Below are 26,774 nucleotides of genomic sequence, written 5' to 3'. Positions count from 1 at the left end.
GCTGGACTTTATGTTCTGTAGGGAAACTGCCTCTGGATATTGGGTCACATAGTCATGCACCAGTAGTATATGGCCGATTTCTCCAGTGGCCCCATTAGGTCCATAGCTATCCATTCAAAGGGGGCTTGTACTATCGGAATTGGCATGAGAAGTGCCCTGTAAATGAATTTGACAGGTTCTCTTAAGTATGGGACAGATTCGTCAATATCTTTTCACTGCTATGTGTACATTAGGCAAATAAAACCTGAGCAGAATTTGTTCCTGTGTTTTATCTCCCCCAGGTGTCCCCCACAGACATGTGTATGTGCTACTTTTAACACTAGGGGCCTGTGTCATTAAGAGGAGCAAAGTATAAAAAAAAGGAGTAACTTTGCACCTAGGCAAAACCTTGCTGTATTGGAGAGGAAGGTAAATTTAAAATGTGGGGAGATATTTATAATTGGGGTAGGGCGTATCCTAGATCAACTATAAATTTCAATGTAAAAAAATAAAGCTAGTAAAGATAAAGATAGTAATCAAGTATGTGTGCTACATCAAAAAACAGCCAGTATTTAACTTATGTACAAAATAATAAACTGATTTGCACCACTACAATTGTAACATGGAGAACATTTACTCCTTTTTTCCCTTACATTCCTTAATGCCCTAGGAGTACATAAACCTGAAGAACCATTAACTGTCTACCTTTTCCCCCTGTACCATACCAACACTATACACTAAGTTATGCTTTTAAACCACTTCAACATATGCAAGTTAAATCAGACTATTTACTATTATTTTGTCACACATAGGTCCTCCATCTGTATCTCTTTAACTTAGGTCTTTACTGTACAAATGTGTAAATCTGTTTACAGCCTCTCTATCTGCAGATTGTCAGCTAAATACCTAACTCCTTTTAGCAGCCTGTGGCAAACCACTCACTTTGCCACGTTTGTATTTGATATTGCCATCGCCGCTTATTGAATATGGTAGGTTTACCCTCTACTGTTTTACTTCTTGCCTTTTTTTTCATAGCTATTTTGATTTATCTCCCAGGAGGGAGAGAAAACTTTCCTCCCACTAATTTTGTAGTAAATTCAAATCTCTTTACCAACGCCCCTATGGATGTGGAACCCTTGCCTGGCCTTTAGGTGCCAATGGCACTGTCCTTCGCTCCCCATGACCAGCACTACAGCCCGGAACCCTGGTCTTGTCAACTCCGCCTGTTCCCCCCTCATTTTCCCTCCTCACCTACCTGTTCAGGTACACCAAGATGTATTCCATATACCTCCTGTTGCTAATACTGCTTTTTTTTCTTGCCTCTCTTATAATCTGTATGAACCAAGATGGGCTTCTGAACATCAAGCATGGCTCTTAAGATCTTCTAACATAATATAAAAGGTTTTACATATTTAAAGTACAAAGCTTTTGATACTTAAGGAATACAGAGGTGAAATTGTTTTCCTGCAGGAAACACACTTCCCATGTCTCCACTTGGAATTAAAGTTAAGATCATATGCCAATACCTTCCTTGCTTGTGATTCCAATCAGAAAAAGAAGAGGGTACCAATCCTCATGGCATCAGATATTTTTTTTTTAAATGATCGAATCCCACCTAGGTAAGGAGGGTAGTTGCATAATATTTGTGAGAAAAACTAAATAACACCATTTGTCATCTAGTGAATTCATATGCCCCAAATCAGAATCAACAACAGTTCTTTGATAAATACTATTCACAAGTACTGAAAGGAAGGCTAATTGTAGCTGGGGATTTTAATGTGTTTGTCAATCGAAAGCTGGACAGGTCATCCTCAGTAGCACTGACTACAGCGAGTCACCAAAGATTTTGACTTCTGGTAAACACCGCCTCCTGTACTAATCCTGAAAAATTAGGGAACCAAATTCCAAAGAGCACACTATCTACTCTAATGTGTATAATTCATACTCTAGGATTGATATGATCCTCCTTAGCCATCATTTAACTCTAAAAATTACAGACTGTTCATATTCATCCAATAGTTTGGTCAGATCATACACTAATAACTGCAGATCTTTCAGGTATAGCTAGTCGCCCCCATGTCTCCATACGGAGAATTAACAAGTCCCTCCTTCACAATCCTAATTTCTTTCTACAAATCCAGACTCTCTTAAATACTATTTTCAACATAATAATCTCGCTGGTACCTCCTCAGTGACTCTGTGGGAAGCCCATAAGGCAGACATAAGTGGGCATCTTACCAGGATGTCCTTCCCACAAAAGAATCACGTTCTATCAAAACAATTAGCTGTTCAACTTCAAGACCTGGAACGTCAATATAAGCAATCTCCAGACCCAAAAATGTTGATAAACTCAACAAGGTCAGGTCTGAGCTGAATTTGCTTCTCTCAGAAGAAACTGCTAAGAAACTAAAATGGTTAAACCTAACGTTTTATGAAGGAGATAAAGCTGACAGAATTCTGGCCTCCTAAGTTGAGAGCAAAATGATCTCAAAACAATATATTAGCTATCTTTGCCCTGGCAACAGAACCTCTAGCAGCTATGACTAGGAGCTCAGAATCAATACAAAGAGTGGTGGTGGCAGCCCAGGAATTTAAAACCTCATTGTTTGCAGACGATATACTCCTATCTAACAATACAGAAGTGGAAGTTGCTCAATCAATTTTTATGGTTCATAGCAGGTGCTTGAAAGGGTGGGGTTACTCTCCTATCTCTCACCCAGCTCCAGAACTCTTCACTGACCATATATCGACTAATGGAAGAATATGGTATCCGCTCAGGCTATAAAGTCAACATTCCCAAGTCCAAGGCTATGGTGTTACATATCCTGCCACAAATGAAGGAAGGTATCCAGCCAAGTTTTAAGCTCAAGTGGCAAAACCGTAAAATAAAATATCAAGGTGTATTCACCACCTCCTCCTATGACTATTTGCATCAGGAGAATTTTCCTCAACTTATATCCAGAATTAATCCGAATTGAAGATATGAAGGAATCACATGAAGGAAATACTGGGGAGTATCATCTCAATTAAAATTTATTAGATTCTTAAATTGCGATACCTGTTTCAAACTCTCCCAGTTAGAATTCTAAACACGCTTACATGCTTTTTAAAGATCTACATTCGGCCTTCCTTAGGTTCATCTGGAGTTATAAGCCCCTAGGGTCTCTTTATCTATCATTAAACCTAAGATCAGAGGAGGAAGAGGTATTAGTACTTTAAAAAAGGAGAATAATATGTTTTTGAAGGGGAATTCTGGGATGTAGAATGTTAAAATAATTAAATCTTTATTATTAAGTCCTTAAAACATATGTAAATAATGATTACTTGGACAGCAGCGAAATATTAAAACATCTAAAATCAATTTAGATTTGTAATTGTTCAGTAGTCGTGCAAAAAGTGAAATAAAAGTTGCAATAAAAACTGTCAAGCTCTTGTCTGTTATGAAGGACAAGGAGAGAGAAAAAGTGTGTCTATAGAGGCACTCTAATGGTTAAGAATTAAAACCTAAATTTTATTAAAATGTATTAAAATACTAAATGTATTGAGTCCATAAAGGACCTATAGCGAAAATATTAAAATAAGAGAAATGGACTGAATGACTAAAAAGATTATTGTTAAAATAGGTAGTATAACTATATCCCTTACATTCCAGTAATGTACTATGATATCTCAATATCTTTATGATCAATTTTTAATACATTTTAATAAAATTTAGGTTAATTCTTGACTATTAGAGTGCCTCTATAGACACACTTTTTCTCTCTCCTTGTCCTTCATAACTGATCCTCCTATTGTGTGTGAGTGCACCCTCTACTATAGGCGATATAGAATTATCCATTATATATTACACAAAAATATTAATGGTCTACCTGGTGCGGTGTAAAACAACCATTCTATTAAAAGCTCTTGTCTGTGTCAATATTTATATTAAATAAGAATTCCCATTTGTATGTATTTATAAGGCTCTATGTGGGAGTAGGATTTTAGACCTCCTAGAGATGAATAGGTGAGAGAAGCAAACGTCTCTAGTTCTATCTCAACGCAAATTAAGGAAATGTTGTACAAGCTTTACTATAGGTGGTACTTTAAACAAGATAAGCGGTCTAAAAAGTTTCTTAAGACTGATTCAAACTGCTGGTGGAATTGTGGCCATATGGTGCCACCATTCTATATATGGTAGACTTGCCCCTGTATTATAAGCTTGTGGGACAGTCTTGTTCATTGTCAACTCCCTGTCTGATCAACCAACCACCAAAGACCTTCCTTCTCTTCCCCCTTCAAGAAGTATGTGCCCCACGTATAAAATTGACCTACCACATCCTTGCAGTGGCTAAGTCTAATTGCTAAACAGTGGAAAAACTCTGAGCCCTCCCACCACTAGAGCCCTGTAGAACCTTATTTGGCATAAAGTGAACACAGATAGTATGATATATTACCTGCACGACAAACAAATTCAATAACATATGGGACCCATTATGTGAGGGAAAGCCACAACTATCCATCTTCTCTTAGGATGTCCTCCCCACATTAACTATTTCATTGCTAACAATTTTTTTCTCTTGGTTTACTGTGTTTATATTTATATTTGCACTAACTTATTTTGTATATGATTGGTATTGATTATACCTGTCATGGACCTGTTCTCTCCCTTTCCCCCCGCTCCTTTTTTTCACCCATATTAATCTTTTTTTGAAAATAACAAAGAAACAGCCCTGTTTTTTGTTCAGTATCGTTTACTGTGATTGTTGTTTGCATTAGTTTTTTTAATAAATAATAAGCAAAAAAAAGTAATTGTTCAGTCACACTATTACTCTTCTACATAAGTTTAGAGGATAAGTATAATGCAGTACAGGACATTCATAGAGGGATAATTACTGTAACTTTGGAGACAGCAGACAAACCATATATTGGCTAAAGGTGGTCGCAAAGACATCAGTTGGCCAGTACTCTGATAAACATTGAGCAGTGGTGTCTAATTGATAGCCTGCATGTTCGATGTCACTGAAGAATACTGAGCAGAAATTAAGGAACTGTGTCTTCAAACAAAAACTATTGAATTTTGGGAACAAACTAGGTTTATTCAAATTGCTGCTACATAATGCAATGTCTCATCTTAGATTTTGTTATTAAAAGAAAAAAATAGAAAACAAATCTACTTAGAAAATGTTGACATCCAAGAACAGTATCTATTAAAAAACATGCTTCAGTCCCAGTCTCTCAAACTATTCTCATCTTCCATGGATTTCAATAGGCTTCACTTCATCAACCCTGTTTTTATGCACCTGGAATGCTGGAGTGACCCAGCGACCGCATGAACACTGTTCTCCATACCAGTTGAAGGAACCCAGTTTGGAGTTACACTTGGGGCAGAGAAGCTGTAAACATTAAAAATAGGTAAAACATTCATTAGTTACTTTTAAATGACTGTACATTACTGTTAAAAACATGTAACTATAATATTACTAGCAGGACAGCTGTTAATAAGTCTAAGGATGCTAATGTGTATGATACATGGATAAATAATACAGAACAATATTCATCACAAAAGTATAGCTTTCACAACTGTGGATCACTAGAAGTAACATCTCCAAATGGTCCTTCACATATACAATCTTTTCCATGACCATGTTTCATGAGACATATGACACTAAAACCAAGCAAACATGCAACCATTTTTCATTACAATATGACCAGTGATCAAGAATGTTCTGCTATTGCTAGTAGATATTATTTAATCTTCACTTGATAGAACATATAAAACATGTACAAATAAATAAAAAAAATGAACAAAACTAAAATAGACAACATCTACATGTCTCACTAAATTAAAAGTTAAAAAGTAATATTTACTTAAAAACTTTAAATAAATCATTTTCTGCAAAGTATAGATGAACTAACGAATATGATTAAGCTACAACCACAAGAGACAGGAAACTTCCAAAGTATGCTTTTCCTCCCTCAACATTCAGCAGGGAAAAGGCAATTTATACTAAACAACAAGTAAACAAAGGTAGGAAGCCTTTCATCAGTAAGACTAAAGTACCTAGGAACATGATTATAAAGGTCAATGAGTCTAAACAACCAGACACACATCTCAGGGAGGAACTAATAGTTTATCCAGTGGCCTTGAAAAAAATATATATATTGGTAAGGTTTTTGGTGCAAAACAACAAAGTATGTCCCAAAGTCATGTTAGGAAGGAAATGGATGTCTACTAGGAGCCTAATGCTTTCATTATGCTCTTCTCATAGGCCTTCTCTTTATAAACTAGACATGAACCCTGAGAAGTAGAGCAAGGTGAGCATGAATCTGTTGCAGCACAAGCTTATTTGTCAACAGAACTGTTCTACTTTCAGTTCCAAATGGGTCTGAATACTTAGACAGAAAATTAGTTGGACAGTTGGAGAATAGCAGACTTGGCTACTAGCACTTTAGCTCACCTCATGGTCATTTGGATGTAAAAGGTGATCAAATGGCTAGGATATGCTCACTCGCAGAGGCTAATAAACTGCTAGGGGCAGACAGTGAGAGACAAAACTCCAAAGACAAAACTTACAAACAAAACTCCAAAGAGAATCATAGGGGCAAGAAAGAGTAGACTACAAGGTAGAGATCATCTGTGGAATTGGAAGGCAAAGGGATGAAAGGTCAAAATGAGACATCCAAACCCCAAATAAAGAACCATTGTGGGGAAAAAACAAGAGTCTACATATACACTATATAGCAAAAATATGTGGACACCCCTTCTCAAATACGGAGTTTGGCCATTTCAGACATATCCATTGCTAACAGGTGCATACAATCAAGCATATAGCCATGCAATCTCCATAGTCAAATAGGAGAATGGGTGACTTTCAAGGTGGTACTGTTATAGAATTCTTCCTTTCCATCAATCAGTTTGACATGTGTCTGCCCTGCTACAGCTGCCCCTGTTAACCAGAAGTGCTGTTATTGTGAAGTGGAAACATCTAGGTGCAACAGCATCTCAGCCAAAAAGTGGTAGATTACACAAGCTCAAAGAATGGGACGGCAGACAGCTTAAGTGCCTAGCGTGTAAAAATAGCCTATCCTTGGTTGTAACTAGAGATGGTCACTGACCCCCGTGTTTTGGTTTTGGATTCGGTTTTGGATCTGGATTACCGTCGTGTTTTGGTTTTGGTTTTGCAAAACCGCCATTGCGTGTTTTGGTTTTGGTTTTGGTTTTGTTTGGTTTTGTTTTGCTATTTTTTGGGAAAATCCATGTTTTTGGGCCTAAATTAACCCAATTTAGTGCTCCAACTGTTTTAGAGACAAGTAATCTAATTGTTGAGGTAATAAATCATCCAAAAAAACAGTTTAATTCTTCGTTGGTAGGCCTATTCTACACACAAAACAGATTGTCTTCCTCTCCATCTATGCATATTGGCAATGCAGCCATCGTCTTTGAATGTATATTACACCCTACACTTATAGTTAAATATGTAAAGAAATGGAAAAAGCCAGTTTGGTTTCTGTCTCTCAAGGCCCCCCTCCACTTGTATAAAATAGCAAAAAATTCAGCCATTATAGACTGTACAATATTAATTGACATGGAGAAAGCCAGTTTGGTTTCTGTCTCTCTAGGCCCCCCTCCACTTGTATAAAATACTAAAAAATTCAGCCATTATAGACTGTACAATATTAATTGACATGGAGAAAGACAGTTTGGGGTCACTCTGTCTCTCTAGGCCCCCCTCCACTTGTATAAAATACCAAAAAATTCAGCCATTATAGACTGTACAATATTAATTGACATGGAGAAAGCCAGTTTGGTTTCTGTCTCTCTAGGCCCCCCTCCACTTGTATAAAATACTAAAAAATTCAGCCATTATAGACTGTACAATATTATGAAAAATGGACAAAGCCAGTTTAGGGTCACTCTGTCTATGACACCCTACCCTTAAGGATAAATTGCCCTAACAGCAGCCTTTCAAGATGGTATGTGATATGGAAATGCCACAAGTCCCTTTCCTCTTTGGGGGTAGATTGCACCCTACACTTACATAGAAAGTTTTAAAAAGATGTTATCGGCATCATCTTCAGCTTCATCCTCACCCTCATCAGTGTGTACGTCATCATCACAGACTATCAATTCATCGCCGCTTGAATCCGCCATTAGAGAACAGTCAGTGCTTGGATGTCTTGCATGGTGAAGGCCTTCCTCGTGGAAGATGTAGTTCATTTTTATAAACATCATTTTCTCCACATTTTTGGGAAGTAACCTTCTACGGCGATCACTGACTAAGTTCCCTGCTGTGCTGAACACTCGTTCAGAGTACACACTGGAGGGTGGGCAGCTTAGGTATTGCAAAGCAAGTTTGTACATGGGTTTCCAAATGGCCTGCTTTTCTTCCCAGTAAGGAAAGGGACTGTCTGACATTTCCATATCAACTACCTCTTGAAAGTAATCCTCCACCATCCTTTGCATGTTTATACTCATATTGGATGGACTTATGGGCAAAGTGACACATTTTTTTGAAAAATCCTTCAAACCAGCCCAGATGTTAAATTGTTCTCGTCTGCCCCCTGTGTCTTCCCTGCTTCTTTTTTGGAAATTTAATTTTTTACGAGCAACAGCTTGAGAAAGTGAAGGAGGACACGTCGTCAAGCCGAGGCCCAGTTCAGCGGCCAACTTGCTGAGCAATAGCTCCTTGCAAAAGTTCACATCTCGCTCATTTACAAGTAAAGACTCAATGTAGGTTTTAAACCTTGGATCAAGCACAGTGGCCAAAACGTACTGATCCGAGTTCAAGATCTTAATAACTCGAGGATCATTGTGAAGCGAATTAAGTACTTGATCGACAAGGCCAACATACTTTGCTGAATTGCTTGCTTACAGCTCCTCCTTCATTTTCTCAAGCTGCTTTTCCAATAGTCTAATTAAAGGAATGACTTGGCTCAAACTAGCAGAGTCTGCACTGACCTCACATGTCACAACTTCAAATGGTTTCAGCACCTTGCACAGCACTGAAAGGATTCCCCACTGTGCAAGAGTGAAATACATCCCCCCTCCTTTCCCAATGTCATGACTTGTGCAATATGCTTGGATGGCTTTGCGCTGTTCCTCCATCCTCTGAAGCATGTACAGGGTGGAATTCCACCGAGTTACCACCTCTTGCTTAAGTTGGTGGCAGGGCAAGTTAAACTGCTCTTGGAGCTGCTGTAATCTCCTACATGCTGTGGCTGAATGCCTGAAATGGCCTGAAATTTTACGGGCCACCGAAAGCATCTCCTGCACCTCACGGTTATTTCGTAGGAAGCTCTGCACCACCAAGTTGATGGTGTGAGCAAAACAGGGAATATGTTGGAAATCACCCAGCTGTAATGCTCGCACTATATTGTTGGCGTTATCTGAAATGACATACCCTGGGGAGAGTCCGAGTGGTATAAGCCATGCATCAATCACATCTCTCAGTTTGCGTAACAAATTGTCAGCCGTATGCCTGTTAGTGAAGCCGGTGATACAAAGAGTGGCCTGCCTGTGACAAATGTTACGTAGTGGTGTACATGCTGCTGCTGTTCCTGCTGGTGAAGGTGAATGACCAACCCAGTGGGCTGTCACAGTCATATAGTCTTTGGTTTGGCCACTTCCACTTGTCCACATATCTGTGGTTAAGTGAACAGTGGGCAGAATGGCATTTTTCAGCGCAATCTCTACATTTTTACACACTTTTTGGTATAGTTGTGGAATAGCTTTACGGGAGAAATGGTGTCGCGATGGAATTCTGTAACGCGGACACAAAACCTCAATTAACTGTGAAAAACCAGCTGCGTTTATTGTGGAGATTGGACGCAGATCTAACACTAACATTGCAGCCATGGCGTCTGTGATTCGCTTGGCGACTGGGTGACTGCTGTCATATTTGCTTCCCCTCGCAAATGATTGTTTCACAGTTAATTGCTGAAATGTAGGACTGCTCATTTTATTCACCTGCCTCTGGGATGACGATTCACCCCCAGCAGCAGCAACAGCAGCAGCAGGACTAACGCTTTCTTCAGAGGAATCAATAATAGTGCCGGAGTCATCCAGCCTTAAGTGGGATGCCGGGCTAACTCCGAGCGCTACTGAGGATATTGATGAGGATGGTGTGGTGGGTGTATTTTGTAGCCGTCGGTATGTCGGTGAGCGGAGGGTCTTAGCTGATGAGGGAGTGCTTGTATTCTTTTGGGAAGAACTTTCAGCTTTTCCCAACACTTTGCCATGAACTCTCGTTAAATGGCGTAACATAGACGAGGTTCCAAGATGGTTAAGGTCCCTCCCTCGACTGACTGTGGCTTCACATACACTACAAATGGCTATACAATTGTTGTCTGGATTTGGGTAGAAATAATTCCACACATAAGAAGTGGATTTTTTTGTTTTATGCCCAGGCATGACAATGGCCTTTTTCTTGTCACGTGCCAGAACTGCTGCCACTGGTGCAGGACTTACACAAACAACCTCATCCTCATCAACATCCTCATTAGCGCCCTCGTCGCCTACACAAATCTCCCCCTCATCCTCTTCTAATTCCAAAGTGGCATCCTCAATTTGGGTATCACCGGCTACACTCGGGCTATTAAGGCACACATCAGCAGAATGCTCACGATTAGACATCCCACTGTTGGATGGACTCTCCACAGGGATTGTTGTCATTTGTGAATCAGAGCAAATATTCTCCTGTAATGCCTCACTGGTATCTTGCAGCTCAGCTTTGACGCGTAACAGTAGTTGTGCACCAATTGTAGCCTGGGTAACTTTTTGGGATCTGCCACTAATAGCCAAAGGTGAAGGCCTCATTCTCTCTTTGCCACTGCGTGTGTAGAATGGCATGCTTGCAATTTTTTTTTTATCGTCACTTAACTTTTGCTCAGTTACACTTCTTTTTCGCTTCAATACAGTAAATTTTTTTTTGGTTTTTGTTTTTTGCACTAATTTGAAAACACTCTGTTGTTTGACATCGCCTTGGCCAGATGACGTACTGGGAACACTAACATCAGGACTGGTGACAGAACCTGGTTGCTCATTTAGATCATATGTGGACTGCTTTGAATCCATTCTGAGCGCAAACCACTGAGGAGTGCTAAAAATTATTGAGTAGATACTGCTGACAGATATGACTTTTGACAGCCAGAAATATTAATGCACAATTAGGGAGGACACCCCAAAAACACTGAGGAGTGCTAAAAATTATTGAGTAGATACTGCTGACAGATATGACTTTTGACAGCCAGAAATATTAATGCACAATTAGGGAGGACACCCCAAAAACACTGAGGAGTGCTAAAAATTATTGAGTAGATACTGCTGACAGATATGACTTTTGACAGCCAGAAATATTAATGCACAATTAGGGAGGACACCCCAAAAACACTGAGGTGTGCTACAAATTATTTAGTAGATACTGCTGACAGATATGACTTTTGACAGCCAGAAATATTAATGCACAATTAGGGAGGACACCCCAAAAACACTGAGGAGTGCTAAAAATTATTTAGTAGATACTGCTGACAGATATGACTTTTGACAGCCAGAAATATTAATGCACAATTAGGGAGGACACCCCAAAAACACTGAGGAGTGCTAAAAATTATTGAGTAGATACTGCTGACAGATATGACTTTTGACAGCCAGAAATATTAATGCACAATTAGGGAGGACACCCCAAAAACACTGAGGAGTGCTAAAAATTATTGAGTAGATACTGCTGACAGATATGACTTTTGACAGCCAGAAATATTAATGCACAATTAGGGAGGACACCCCAAAAACACTGAGGAGTGCTAAAAATTATTGAGTAGATACTGCTGACAGATATGACTTTTGACAGCCAGAAATATTAATGCACAATTAGGGAGGACACCCCAAAAACACTGAGGAGTGCTAAAAATTATTGAGTAGATACTGCTGACAGATATGACTTTTGACAGCCAGAAATATTAATGCACAATTAGGGAGGACACCCCAAAAACACTGAGGAGTGCTAAAAATTATTGAGTAGATACTGCTGACAGATATGACTTTTGACAGCCAGAAATATTAATGCACAATTAGGGAGGACACCCCAAAAACACTGAGGAGTGCTAAAAATTATTGAGTAGATACTGCTGACAGATATGACTTTTGACAGCCAGAAATATTAATGCACAATTAGGGAGGACACCCCAAAAGCGCTGGGGAGTGCCAAATATGAAGAAAAAATAATAAACCTCTATCCTCCTCTCTGCACTAGCGATTTTGGTTAGAGCAATTGCAAGAACAATATGGTATTCTCTGTCCCTGCTCTAATTAGCCTATGACTACACCCTGCTCTCTCCCTCTGTCAAATGGCGATGGATTGCTGTGGAGGCGTGTATTTATAAAGTTGAAGTATCGCGAGAACCGAGTCCCAAGATCCGACGACGTCACAATGACGTTCGGCCTCGATTTGGATTCGGAATGGGCGGGAGAGTACCGAGCTGCTCAGCTCGGTACTCGGATACCCAAAGTTCGGGTGGGTTCGGTTCTCGGAGAACCGGACCCGCCCATCTCTAGTTGTAACCCTCACTACAGCATTCCAAACTACCTCTGGAAGCAATGTCAGCCCAAGACGTCAGAAGCTTCATGGACTTGGGTTTCTATGGCTGAGCAGATCACCATGTGTAATGCCAAACGTCGACTGGAGCGGTGTAAAGCACAATGACAGCAGACTCGGGAGCAGTGGAAATGTATTCTCTGGCGTGTCAAATCATGCTTCACCATCTGGCAGACTTATGAACGAATATGGGCTTGGTGAATGTCAGGAAACCACTTCCTACCCAAATGCTTTTTACTACAACACCTTAGAAAATGTATGCTTTGGGTCCAAGATAGATATATATCTTAAAGGAGACTTCCAGCAGCACAAAATCATTCTTGCCACCCAATTCTAAAATTGGATACATAGAGAAAAACTATATACATCGAAATACTCCAAAATCCAAAACATCATCCTTCTTCTTCTTCTTCTGGGGCTAAAATTTCCTATCTTCAATTGAACTAGAACATATAAATTTTTTTCTTATTATCATTATAAAAACATAAACAACTGCCCTCATTATACTAATGAGTTTGATCTAAATTAAGACCTCTTGGTCGAAGAGTATGGGCTTATTTGTTGTCTATGTCTCATTTAATCCAATGATCATCCACACATTGTATTCATTATATGTTCTTTATATGTTCTGCTGAGCAATTATGTGTTTTCTTGAAATGTAATGGAACGACTATCATTACATTTTCTAATGTTGCATATATGTTCCATTCTACGTGGAACATAATAAAATCACATTCCATTACATAAACAGCATTCTTAGTGTGGCTTGTAATACACAGTTCTAGCCTATAAACTTGGTTATTCACCTAAAAATTAGTAAATTTGCTAGCTTTTTTTTTTTTTTAAATTCTACATTGTATACAGATACCTCATAGATCAAAAACAGTGTGTTGTACATATTCATTTGAAGTCTCTTGTAGATACCTCCTCACAAGTTTTTTTTTAAGGGGCTCTTCTATAAATAAAATTTGGTTTATCAGGTAGTGGTTCTTGCTTTAAAACCTTCAATTCTATGGTACTTACTGTACTGTGAAATCAATCAATCTTTTTTATTGTTGTTCAGTCTCCTTAGTTTACTCTGCTCTCTCAACATCCTCTTGTTTATAACCTTTTTCAAGAAACTGATCTTTGATCTCCTTTATTTGGTTATGTAACACTTCTCCCCCATTACATGGTGGATAATTGGAGAGCGTCCCTGACGTTTTTAAAAAGAGTCCAAATGAAGAAATATTATTGAGGAGACCATATGTACATAGACATTGGTGCAATCAAATAGTGGAGTGTTTCTTCCTTGGTCACGTGGTTGTTCTTTTTTGGAGTGTTATGTGCATCTTTATAAGTGTCCTCTACAAAGGCCAAAGAGAATTCACTTCTATTACGTATATACCATTTAGTGGCATTTAAGGAATATATTTTTAAAATTGCACATATTTAAGATACACTACATTATATTTGTGTTATTAATTTTTCTGTTTTCCTTTTTACCATTACGGGGGCCCTGCTGTTTTGTATCCAGAACAATTCCATTTTTGTTTAAAAACAATTATCCAGGACCTATGAAATATTTATCCTGAAGAAAAGGGTGTTATTTGGGACATAACTTGTCTTATATGCAATACTGGAACATTTTGCTATTTATCCGTGTTTTTGTATAAGCACCAGGTGGTCATATTTTCGTTTTATATGCTAATGATGAAGACCTTAGTGGGGTCTTTGCACTGAGCTGCAAACAGAGGAGTGCTTAAATCAGATTGCAATCCTTCTTTATATTGAAATAGGGGTGCAGCTAAGTCTATCGACTGAAAAATCATTGAGTAGTCTCTAGACAAAAAAGGATGATAAGGAAGTGTCTGCATTGACCCCAGGGCTGAAAGAAAAAATGCCAGAGTTTCTTGCTGGTCCCTTCCCCAGCCCAAGAGGACGGTCTCCAATTCTTTGTAAAAGAATGTGCTCATGATTAAATAATAAAGTTTTAAAAAATAACTGCATTTTCATTTTTCTCTACTTTATCTGGCCCTAAGAACTTCTTTACACCTGCATGCAATTGCAGTATAATATCTGTGGGTAAAAAAAGGAAAAAGAAAACTAAAATATGTACTTTTATTTCTGGGCCCTATACCCAGCATATTGTAAGAGTACATATATTTGGAATCTCTAAACTCAAGAATAATGTTCTTGTACTGCCTAATTACCTCAAAGTAACTATGGGAACAAACAAGGAAAAGTATTGAGGTGGTTCTTTTGACCATTTTTTCATATATTAACCCCCCCACCCAATAAAATAAATTTATTCCAAAAGGTGACAATACAACATTTACTTGGATAAGCAAATAATAAGCTGCCGGTAAAACCCCACCATTGCCGTAAACCAGAATACGTTATAAGGTCGCAAAAGAGCAAGAACCAGTCAGTCATTAAGGGGTTAAAAACACATTTTATTGTGTATGTGCATCTCATGGCATAATGGCTTGTTAATGTTCTACACAGAGTTCAAGGTTCGCAAATACTCCATGTACATTAGAGTGCATTCAAAAATATGTTTCAAAATGTGCCTTTAAACATAGCAATGATTTCAGATTCTATTATCCTACCTTTCTGAATCCTCCTTGATCCTCTCCAGTCTGGTTTCCGCCCCCTTCACTCCACTGAAACTGCCCTGGCTAAAGTTACCAATGACCTCCTCTCTGCTAAAGCCAGGGGCCACTTCTCCCTACTCATCCTCCTTGATCTTTCAGCAGCCTTCAACACCGTTGACCACCCCCTTCTCCTCCACACCCTCCAGTCCTTTGGCCTCTCCGGCCCAGTACTGTCCTGGTTCACCTCTTACCTTGCTGACCGTTCTTTCTCTGTCACCCCCTCTGGGTCACTCTCCCCCCCCCCCGTCCACCCTTCCAGTCGGGGTCCCTCAGGGCTCTGTTCTTGGACCCTTACTCTTCTCTCTATACACCTCTTCCCTGGGAGAACTCATCAGCTACTACAGCCTCAAGTAGCACCTTTATGCTGATGAGACTCAACTCTATCCCTCCTGTCCTGATCTCTCTCCCTTTCCCCTCTCTAGGGTGTCGGCCTGCTTCTCTCCCATCTCCTCCTGGATGTCATCTAGATTTTTTAAACTTAACCTCGCCAAAACTGAACTCATTGTCTTTCCTCCCTGTGACGAAACGAGTGTGATACGCTAACCATTCTGTTTTTCGTTTCTCACATAATGTGGATTATAGCAAGTACTTTTTATAGCCCTTGCTTTTGTTCCCCAGCTCACCAGACTACAACTGCATTGTCCAATTACATGTGGCTAAGGGGACATTGTAGCTCAGTGTAAATATGTATATTGTGTATTGTATATTGATGACTTGCAGTAAGGTTATTCATTGTCTTTAAAGTGAAGCCAGGGATCTGGTTGCAAGATGCTGGAGTGGGAGAACTAATTAGTGTCCATTTTTCTCGCCAGGTTAGTCCAGACAGGCCATCTAACAGGGGAGATTCTGTGGAAGGACAGCTCATCTTCACTCCCCTGTCCAACCCCCCCTAGTCCAGCACTGACCAATGGTTAAGGAGAATAGACCCAGGGGTTTGCACAGGGAGGGGAAAGATTGTGGAAATTAGACCTGAGATATAAGGAGCGTCTCCAGGGGGGAAGGGTGTTCATTCTGGGATTTCATTCATAAAGACTGCAAGATCTAGCTTTTGAGTTGTCGTTCTCTACTAGTCTATATATGCAGCTGAGAGAGATCCATGGGTCGTGAAGTCTGGACAGCCAGGTGTCTATATCTCTTTAAACTATTGGGGTAAGGGAGAGATGATGTGGTAAATCTGCCTGCCATTTATTTACTGTGTGTACATAATATTCTAGTGTTGTTTGTATGACAATAAATAAACTGTTGTATTTTTATAACTGCATTTGCCTGAGTGACGATACGAATCCTAGAAGGTACTGTGTAGGCTTCCCTGGCATAGGAAGGCACCCGTGGGTGGCCAGCCAGCGTGAAGTGGGTAGCATTGGGCCAGATAAACCCGGTATCTTCACACTCCCCCTCATACCTCATCCCCTTCTGACCTCTCTATCACTGTCGACAACATCTCCTCTGTCCCCCAACTTCGCTGCCTCAGTGTCAACCTCGACTCTTCTCTCTCTTTGCCCCTCACATTCTCTCACTTGCTAATTCCTGCCGCTTCCAGCTGCGTAACATTGCACGCATCTGGCCCTTCCTCTCCCAAGATGCTACCAAATGTTTTATTCATTCTCTGATCATCTCCAGCTTGTACTACTGCAACCTGCTCCTTACTGGCCTCCCCCACTCTCATCTCGCACCCCTTCGATCTGTACTTAACGCTGCCGCAAGGCTTATCTTCCTTTCTCACCGCTCCTCTTCTGTCTCCCCCTCTATCAAGCTTTTCACTGGCTCCCCTTCCCCTACAGAATCCTGTTCAAGCTCCTCACACTCACATACAAGGCCCTCGCCAACTCCACTGTTCCCTACATCTCCAATCTCCTCTCTATTCACGCTCATCCCGCCCTCTCTGATCTGCCAATGACCATCGCCTCTCTTCCCCCCTGATTACCTCCTCTCACGTGCTTATCCAAGACCTCTCCCACGCTGCCTCCCTCCACTGGAACAAGCTCCCTCCCTCCATCAGAACATCCCCTAATCTGTCCAGTCTCAAACAGGCTTTAAAAACCCACCTTTTTCTCAAAGCCTTCCAGTTTCCCACTTAACTTTCTACCTTATCTTTTGCCTCTCCCCCCTCATCCCCCTGCCCTGAATCTGCCTCCGTTCCCCTTTCTCTCCCTCTCACCCCTGTGTCTCTCGGTCTGTCTACCCCTCCCCTTAGATTGTACACTTCCTTGAGCAGGGCCATCTCTCCTCCTGTTTCCACCACTTCTAACTCTGCTCTCCAGCTACTTAGCCCTCCTCCTTGAGGACCCTCTGTCGTCCGACTCTTGCTCTCTCCTCACCCCTCTGGGGGTCTCCCTGTCATCCGCGTCCTCCCTCTTGGGCTCCGTTGTATGCGGATCTTCCCTCTGCCCTTCCCCCCTCTCTAGCTGTGCTTTGAGCTTACTTACTGTGCTTATTGTTAACTGTACCGTGCTGTCTCACCTCGTATTGTAATCGTTTGTCCCTGTACAGCGCTACGGACACCTAGTGGCGCCCTATAAATAAAAATTAATAATAATAATATCAGCTTATGAAACAGAGAATATGCATTATAGCACTATACTGTTCTTATTACAAATCCGCTTTATACTTTTTTTTTTCTCCGAGAAAAAAACAGGAGCTCCTAACCCAGGTGTAATATAATTTATCCTGTGTCCAACTGCACTAATCACAACCAGCAAACTATGGCTGGGTACACCATAGTATTTCCCAAACCCAGTCCTCAGGGACCACTAACAGTGCATGTTTTCCATATCTCTTTGCTGGAGCTCAGGTGTATTCATTACTGACTGACACATTTCAAAAGATCCACAGGTGTTACTAATTATTTCACTTGTGACCTGGAAAACCTGCAGTGTTAGGGGTCCCTGAGGACTGGGGTTGGGAAACACTGTACTACAGGGTTTTCAGACAATTATAGGGTCAATCACATGATAAATGACCGTTCGGCTAGATACTGCATTAGTGTGTACACTCAAATGATGAACGATTATTGTTCCAAAGAACATTGTATCATTTCATTTGATTGTTAAACTGAACTAAAAATCTTGTTCAACGATGCAACTATTAATATGTTAGGGTTAAATATGACTTGCATCCTGCTGAGCACTCAGATCGGATATGCACTTCAGCTGTGTTTTCCTCTGTGAGCTGACTGGAAGACTCCAGTATATAAACCCACACCTATACACTCAGTGATAGCGGTGGGTACACTAGGTTCCTGACTTCTTTATATGGGTTCTATTTCTTTCCTGATACCTGGATTGCATTGTACTACTCTGCTGGTTTCTGGCTCTGCTTCTGTTGAGCTCCCCGATACAAGTCTGCTGATTTCTGGCTCTGCTTACATTTTACTCCTGACTCCTGATTTCTGGTCTGTGTCTACACGCTATGCTTATCATCATCATCTATTTATAGAACGCCACTAATTCCGCAGCTCTGTACAGAGAACGCACTCACATCAGTCCTTGCCCCATTGGAGCTTAGTCTAAATTCCTTAACACACACACACACACACACAGAAAGAGACTAAGGTCAATTTAATAGCAGCCAATTAACCTACTAGTATGTTTTTGGAGTGTGGGAGGAAACTGGAGCACCCGGAGGAAACCCCATGCAAACAAGGGGAGAACATACAAACTCCACACAGATAAGGTACTGTTCGGGAATCAAACACCTGTTTATTGCATGGTTTATCTCATAATTTGGTGGGCAGTGTTATTTCAGATAATTTGGATATTATTTATAGCTATATAAATATACTATTGGTATACAATGTTATTTTTGCTCTGTTTGTAATGCTTTTGAATAAAATCTATTATAATTGAAAAAAAAAAAAGAAGTTACTTGCACTCTGGCATTTTCTACACAATTGGGGAAAATCCTCCAAATATTTGTTGAAGGAGGAGGTGAGATTTCTTAATGCCGATTTTTGTTTAAAGGATACTCATTTACCTTGGAGTGGTATCAGTTGTATTCTGACGAGAATGCTTAATTACTGCTTCAGCCAATTTACTGCCTGTATGACACATATAAACTTCCAGAAATGTACTACTATGCACTGTGAAAGCGCAAGAGAACCTGGCAAACCATTTAACTCATTGATAAGGATAAACAGACTAAAATATTGCCAATAATCCTATCCCTTACCAGAAAGAATACTTTCACGGTTGCCCACCTAAAATAATCCTGTAGGGGTTCAAACGGGTCTGCTGCTAAAACACTAAGTTCAGGTACCAAGAAAATCTTAATACAAACTTGTTGTGTGCCAAAGCTTACTTTTAAAGGAGCTCAGTGCAAAAACCAGAACTTTATGATAATTGAATCAGGCCTTACTCTAATGCACCTTGTAAAAATTCACGAATCAAAGCTCTCAGTGCTGATCTACAGCTTTAGACTTTCTCAAGCGACCAAGAGAAAATACATTTCCAGACTCACCCTCAAGGTTTCCCATACACATTCTCAGTGGTCTTCCTACCGACACCACAGATACTGCTAGCTTTACTGCATTTCCTGCAGTAATATGCACTTTTAGACCTCTCTGCGTCTTCCTAGCCATAGGCTTTCTGAGAAGACCCCTATCATCTAAAGGGATAGTAGTTCTGTTGAAAAGGACAGCAATTGTTGCATCAATTTTTGGGATTGTGTTCCAGGTAACCAAATCTTGCTCTTTAAAGCAATGCATCTAATGTAGTAGACACTTAGGGGCATATTCAATTAGGATTCGCGCCCGCGCGTATAAAGTGTCCTTACGGTACCGCAACATCGCGGATTTCCATGTGCACACGCAAATGGGTGTGTACGGAAATCCGCGATGTTGTGGTAGCGGGACCATAGCAGCCACACGTAATCGCGAATCCTAATTAAAGCTAACTTGCATTTAAAGCTAACCCTTAAAGCCAACTTGCATTTTGTTTGGAAATTCTCTAGTTACATCTTGTCTTTGATTATCTGGTGAACATAAAATGTTCTTCCAAAAGAACCACAAGAAACCCCTGACCTGGGGACTAGGGACAAATATCTGAAACGTTTTAACAGTTGGAGGATTTTTATCTTTTGCAACAATTCTTTTTCATTCATGTGCTTTTTCTTTTTGTTGACAATTGAGAGAAATGGTTTGTAAATAATTCATATGCAGCATGGTATCGCAAACGGTGCATAATCTTTTAGTAAATATAGTAGTTTTTTCTTTTTATACAATTCCTGAATACAACACGAAGACAAAACAAAAAGCGAAAAAAAGCCTATTCCAACCTTAACAGAGAAAAACAAACAATCCATGAGTGAAAAGTTTTGATACCCTGTAAAATTCACTGGAAGAAATTAGCCTTATATACTCTCAGTGCAAAAGAAATGTAAATAAATTTATCCTCTGGAAAAATATGCATCTTTAACCAAAACATGTACTTACAGCGCAGATCCCATTGTTGTTGATAGAATTGGCAATACTTTGTTTTGACAATATGATTCAGGTCTATTTACTGAAGAAAAATATGTCATAAAACACATTCTTTTTAATTCAGTTTATAGGCCCACTATCCTCCTAATTGGCAGAGGAAGTTGGAGGATAAGCAAAGTCGTGCAAGTACCAGATATTCTGATTTGCTATAAAGATTGATTCAAATTAAGTTCATGCACAAGGCATTTCTGACACATGTCCAATTTTTAAATTTGATTTAACATACAATGTCAGATGTACTTATTGGGTCTGCCTTTGGGAAGAGGTGCTAGGTCTATTAGGTAGATATTTAGGGTCTGAGTCATTAAGGAAAGCATATCATAAAAAACGGATTAACTTTGCACCTGAGCAAAACCATGTTGCATTGGAGGGAGAGGTAAATTTAAAATGTAGGGACAGGACTATAGTTGGGATAGCGCATGTCCTAGATCAACTTTAAGTTTCAGTGTAACAAAAAAAGTCATCAAGTATTTAACTTCAAAATAATAAACTAATTTGAAGCCCTTGCATTGTAACATGGTTTGTCTCGGAGAACATTTACTCCTTTTTTTGCTTTACTTTCCTTAATGACTCAAGCCCTTAATGTTTTCCCATATTTCACCTACTCAATGCACTTAAATGCCAAATGATAACAAACTTCTCTTATTCCAACTAAGAGATTAGGCTAACCAAAATACACATTATGGGGTTGGAAGCCTCTTCTGTTTTTACGTGGAAGAAGCTTGTCAACTATATCGGACATTTTTAAGACAAAATAAATGTCTAGGGGATGCCTTCACAAAATGTAAGATGCAAGTATCTAGATTGAATGTCCTCCTGCATCTAACACGGGATAGCAGCAGATTATGCTCTACTACTTCTTATATCGACACAAGTTTTGTCTGTATATTCATAGAATGGATAGTCAGATATGTGGTATAAATGGGAGCAAACACTGGATTAATGTATTGTTATTATAAAACAAAAAATAAAACAAAGTACAATATATTTTGTTGCATTTCAGTGTCACTCCTTGAGTAGCTTAAGTAAAATTAAAAAATCAAGTATCATGACTATAAATCTTCCAGCTTTACCTGTCCATCTATTACTCCCAAAAGAGATTTTTCCATCCACTGCACTGGCTCCACGAAGAAGGAGGTGCACTTTGTAGAGTCTGAGACTTGTACTGGTGTCATTCTTTTATTAAGAAACGATGCAGGTCCAGCTCCTAAGGCGTGATTTAAGATACTTCCAGCCCTGAACAAAGAACGTCTGTAAAAACAAAAAAAGAATCCAAGTCTAAAACAATGCTGGGATATAATAGGATACTTACTATATATCTATATAAATCTGTAGATATATGGGAAGATACCGGATTTTCTGGCCCAAATCTACCCACTTCACACTGGCTGGCCACACACGGGTGCCTTATTATGCCAAGGAAGCCTACCAAGAACTTACTAAAGTTGCTATAGTCACTCAGGCAAATGCAGTTAGAAATTAAAACAATACATTTATAGTAATAAAACCAATCACTAGAATATACATAAACAGTAAATAAATACCAGGCAGGTTTACCACAACATCTCTCCTTTAGCCTACTAGCTTGAGTTGCAGTCAACTGGCTGTCCTGACTTGAAGACCCATGGATCTGCAGATGTAGTCAACTGGTAGAGAACGGCAACTCAAAACAGTAAACAGTAAAGAATGGGATGCGTATCACATTTTAAGTTGCCAATGTAGCTTACGTAAACAAAAACAGACATAGATCCTCTGCACTCTCCATGTACAGACTGGGGTGCAAGAGGGGGTTGCCCACATTGTATAGACAAAAAACAGGAATACTCTGCACTCTCCAAACACATAATTAATGCTGTACTAAATACTTTTCTATATTAGCATTTGATCATGTTAGGACTGACCAGAATGGGAAGACTTTGGCGTGAGTTGGTCAGCTTAACATACATTGCAATATGTGAAACTAACATTCCCATGTCTTTAATATAGAAAACTATTTAGTACAGCATTAATTATGTGTTTGGAGAGTGCAGAGTATTCCTGTTTAATGTAGCTTACATAATAAGCAGAATGTATAGTTTGCAAAAAAGGCATTGAAGTTTATCACAAATGTATCTTGGTGTTCATAAAATGTACAAGTAACATCTAATATAGTAGTAATGGTTGAAATTGATAGACGTATCCAACAACTAAGAAAAAATATATATTAGAGAGGGAGTGGGGGTATTTATTCACGTCTATGCTTCTGATTCACTTCCTGTCAGGTGGAATGCACAGGCGCCGATGCTTTCCACTGTTATTGCAGCTAGCTCTTCAGGCTGCCATCGCTGCCATCTTCCCTTCCCGTGACAGGTTTAACAAAATGACTGCTGAAACTCCATTTTGTTTTTTGTACTTTCACGTGTGTATTACTTTAAAGGCTTATACAACAAAGCGATTTCACAATGCTTATGTAACGAATGCCAAACCAGAAACGACTCCACATATCACATATTTGGCTAGGGTGGTGTCTGTGCTTACTGCCCATGTGCAAACTTCTTATCCTTATAGTACCAATAGAAAATCAGAAAATTCATGTTTATGCCTGTTATGTAAGTGATTTCTGGGACCCTAGTTTTCTGGTTAATAAAAGCTAAGTAACTGTGACATAAACTTGCTTCAGCTCGGACTACTGTAGGAGTGCCAAGTACCTCTTGGTTGTTTCCAGTTTATTTCCTCTAGCTTTCGAATCACTAAAGACTTGGCCCTAGAAGCATTAGTGACTGAACATATATTTTTACAGGAACATCTCATTAGCAGCTAAGTCTCACTTTCGTTTCACTTTTTGCATTATATATACTGTTTGTATCATATTCTTTACAAAAAACAAACAATACACTTATTTAACAGCCTTATTAGTGCAACTCACTAACCCAAACCTGCATTTTCCACTGGGAAAACTTCCATAGAAGCCTGAAGAGCCAGCTGCACTAACAGTGGAATGTACAGCCTGTGTGTTCCACCCAAAAGGAAGTGAAGCACGTGGAATGTAAGCTGCATTCCAACAATGCTGGAAGCACACACACAAGTTACCATCACAGAGAAAACAGCAAGAACAACTTTATAACACACCCTATTCCCTTTACACCTGCATTCACCACATACTCACAACACACACACACACACATTGACATTACCAATTATCACATTCTATTACACTACCCATCCTAGCAGCTCACATTTTATTTCACACACATACCACACCACTCATCCATATATAGGTATTAAACCTATTTTCACACTTTCACTCTTTACTATACACAGTTTACACTTCTACCTCTACCTATTAACATCCCAAGCTATTTCCACAATGATCTTTTAAGCTTTATCTTTACATTACAATATATACATACTGCTATCCAAGCTAGCAGTACTCCAGAAGCACAATACACCACAGACACAGTGAGCAGTAACATTACTAGCCATTAACTCAGAGCTATAGACATCTGATAAGAGTGCAACCTACACTAAGAGCTATAAACATTTACATCTACTCACCTTCAGCTATTGACAGTGCAAGCAACATATCACACGCAAAAGAGCTATAAAACAAAAAAAAGTGCTTATAAGGCTGGAAAACCGAGTACATTGCACAAAGCCTTAGACCTCAAAAAGGTGACCCTGCACCCCTCCTTCCATAGAACGCAACCACCACCAGGAGCTGAACAAAACAACTTCCAAGACAATCACCATCGGCCCGGACTCAAAAGAACTACCCATGAGCTACACCACGCCCAGCTAACAAGGTGCACATCGAAGTAAGCACACACCATAAACATCACATCACTTACACACAAGACCATCACATCCTTCTACACTGCACCACGGAAAACGCCTACAAAACTATATATTGGTCTACCCATGTATAAAAAATATAAAAAACTCCATATATAAAAAAAATAATAAATGTTAAAATAAAGTTATATGTCTAAGTCTTAAAATATGCTGCTGCATGAAGTTTCCTAAACACAGAATTTCATATGAACTCATCAAGAAGGTAAAGACTTAAAATTTGTCCTTAGCCTATAAAATGTATATATGATAAAAAATAAACAAACATAATTGTTCAAGAAAGCTGATCCAACCTGCATTTTCTGCATCGAAAAAGTATCTCTTTAGCTTGACCCACAGAGCCAGGGTCCAGAGCAAAGACTTCACGAGGCAAATTCTGTAGTTCTGAAAGAGAATAATAGAGAATTGTTGCTAATTTTTATCTGCTCCATATACATTAAATGTAGTTTGGCAGTTACTGTTATAACCTGAAGAAAATAAAACGGTCTTCATTTTTCAACCACATGTGACTACATTAAAGCACATTTTGAAAGGAGTGAATATGAATTACTTATTGAAATGTCCAAACATTTCATGTTTTGTGATATCAAGGCATTTTTGTCCACAACCAATACCACAGAAAGCACAAGCTTTTATTTTCTTTAGGGAGAATACATCGAACTCACTGTACTCAAACCCTAGTTTGAGTGCCATTACAATTTGACAATTACCATTATGTTTTGACAACAGCCATTTTGCAGCTTTTATTTTCATGTTGGCCATCTCAAATGTATGCATGGTATGCTTTATAATAGCAATTTAGCCTTTATTCTCCACAGATTAAATGGTAGATAATATTTTTTTAAATCTAAACAACTAACTGAACAATGAAATGGCAACATAACTATTACTACATTAAAAGTAAGAATGTAGTAATCTAGTGGGTTAGACAACAACACTAAAACACAAATCAAATGCCACACTGCAAATTAATTTACACAAATAGTTTGTAGCAATTTCTAGAACAGTGGTTATTCGTATATTAGATCTTTACATTGGCAGATTGTATTATATTAGCTGCTAGTAATAGAAATTATAATAATAATATAATAATAATTTATATTTCCATATTTTAAAACCTTTATGCCTCTCCTTACATTGCAGTCATTTACAAGAGGTACATTAACCAAAACAGCACATTATCGTACCTCTGTTTATTATACTTTTTTTTTTTTTTTTTTTAAAGATAAAACACACAAAGTTTTTGAAACACAGCGACATTGGACGCCTAGGACACCACACTCACTTGATTTTTCCGACCTCAATGTATTGACTAGCAAGCCACATTCTCTCTATGGGCTTGTGCATAAGGGTGTAGTACCTATTAATGGTACTGACTACCCCGACACAGAAGACAACGACACGAGGAGTCCGACAGAATAGTACATCGACCTGTAAACAAAAGTACTTACCGGAATGCAGATTACTTCAGATCACAACACGTTGTGTTGCTGGCTGGAGAAAATGACGTCATCAGCAACTGCGACTTGGCTTAAAGCGGCGATGGATGGATCCGCCTGTCATTTATGTCATGTAAGTACTATTTTAGTTAATATCACTAACCCCAAAAATAGTACTTACTTGACATAAATGACAGGCGAGCCATGATCTGAAGTAATCTGCATTCCGGTAAGTAGTTTTTTTTGGCAGGTCGGTGTACTATACAGTCAGACTCCTCATGTCGCTGTCTTCTGTGTCGGGGTAGTCAGTACCGTGAAACTGACTACCACCGTGCATAAGGATTGTATAACTTTATTCAGAACTCTCAGTGCCTTTACCTTATGGATGAAGACATTGATGAAGAGTACATAAATAATCTATTATTTATGTTTCACTTCATAACATATATCAGAATTTAGCCACAATTGAATTAGCACACTGGCTTTACACAAAGCCCTTCCTTTCCCAACGTGAAAACATGAGGCTTGTATAAACCAGGTTTGGAGCAATTGGTCAGTAATTAACATATGAATGCTGTGAGTGGTTCCTGTGGAAGGTAGTCTCCGCCCACAAGTAGAGTTTACACATGATTAAAAAAAAGCTCTGTCTCTTCATGCCTTGCCCCCAGACTGAAGGCATGCAGTGATTGCTCCTAGGTGAACATGCAGGGAAGTGAGTTACCTCATGGCCTACAAAGGCCCTGACTAGTAGGAATGATGGAGTTTGAATGGAATGAATGAATGGTGAGTGTGAGACTGGAAACATAAATGTTGTAATGTGTTGCTGAATGGTAGATGGTTTAAT

At 39.3% G+C, this 26,774-nt stretch overlaps 1 protein-coding gene across 5 annotated transcripts in view; it reads right to left on the bottom strand.

Moving 5' to 3' along the window:
• Positions 1–5,031: 5,031 nt before the first annotated feature.
• DUSP12 (dual specificity phosphatase 12) overlaps positions 5,032–26,774 on the bottom strand; it is a 45,201-nt gene continuing 23,458 nt past the window's right edge. For 4 of the 5 annotated variants that reach the window (XM_075182769.1, XM_075182768.1, XM_075182770.1 and 1 more), the window contains exons 5-7: positions 24,785–24,875; positions 21,737–21,914; positions 5,032–5,354 (exon numbers count right to left, since the gene is read on the bottom strand). In XM_075182769.1, coding sequence (XP_075038870.1) covers positions 5,208–5,354; positions 21,737–21,914; positions 24,785–24,875 — 416 coding nt within the window. In that variant the 3' untranslated portion in view covers positions 5,032–5,207. Of the gene's footprint in view, positions 5,355–17,647; positions 17,701–21,736; positions 21,915–24,784; positions 24,876–26,774 lie in introns of all 5 variants that reach the window. The other variant, XM_075182773.1, reaches the window with a different exon arrangement.

Source organism: Mixophyes fleayi, chromosome 8 (assembly GCF_038048845.1).
Source record: "Mixophyes fleayi isolate aMixFle1 chromosome 8, aMixFle1.hap1, whole genome shotgun sequence".
In the NCBI taxonomy this organism is placed as follows: domain Eukaryota; kingdom Metazoa; phylum Chordata; class Amphibia; order Anura; family Limnodynastidae; genus Mixophyes; species Mixophyes fleayi.
The sequence above is the reverse complement of the archived record's forward strand: the minus strand, read 5'-3'. Positions and strand labels throughout refer to the sequence as shown.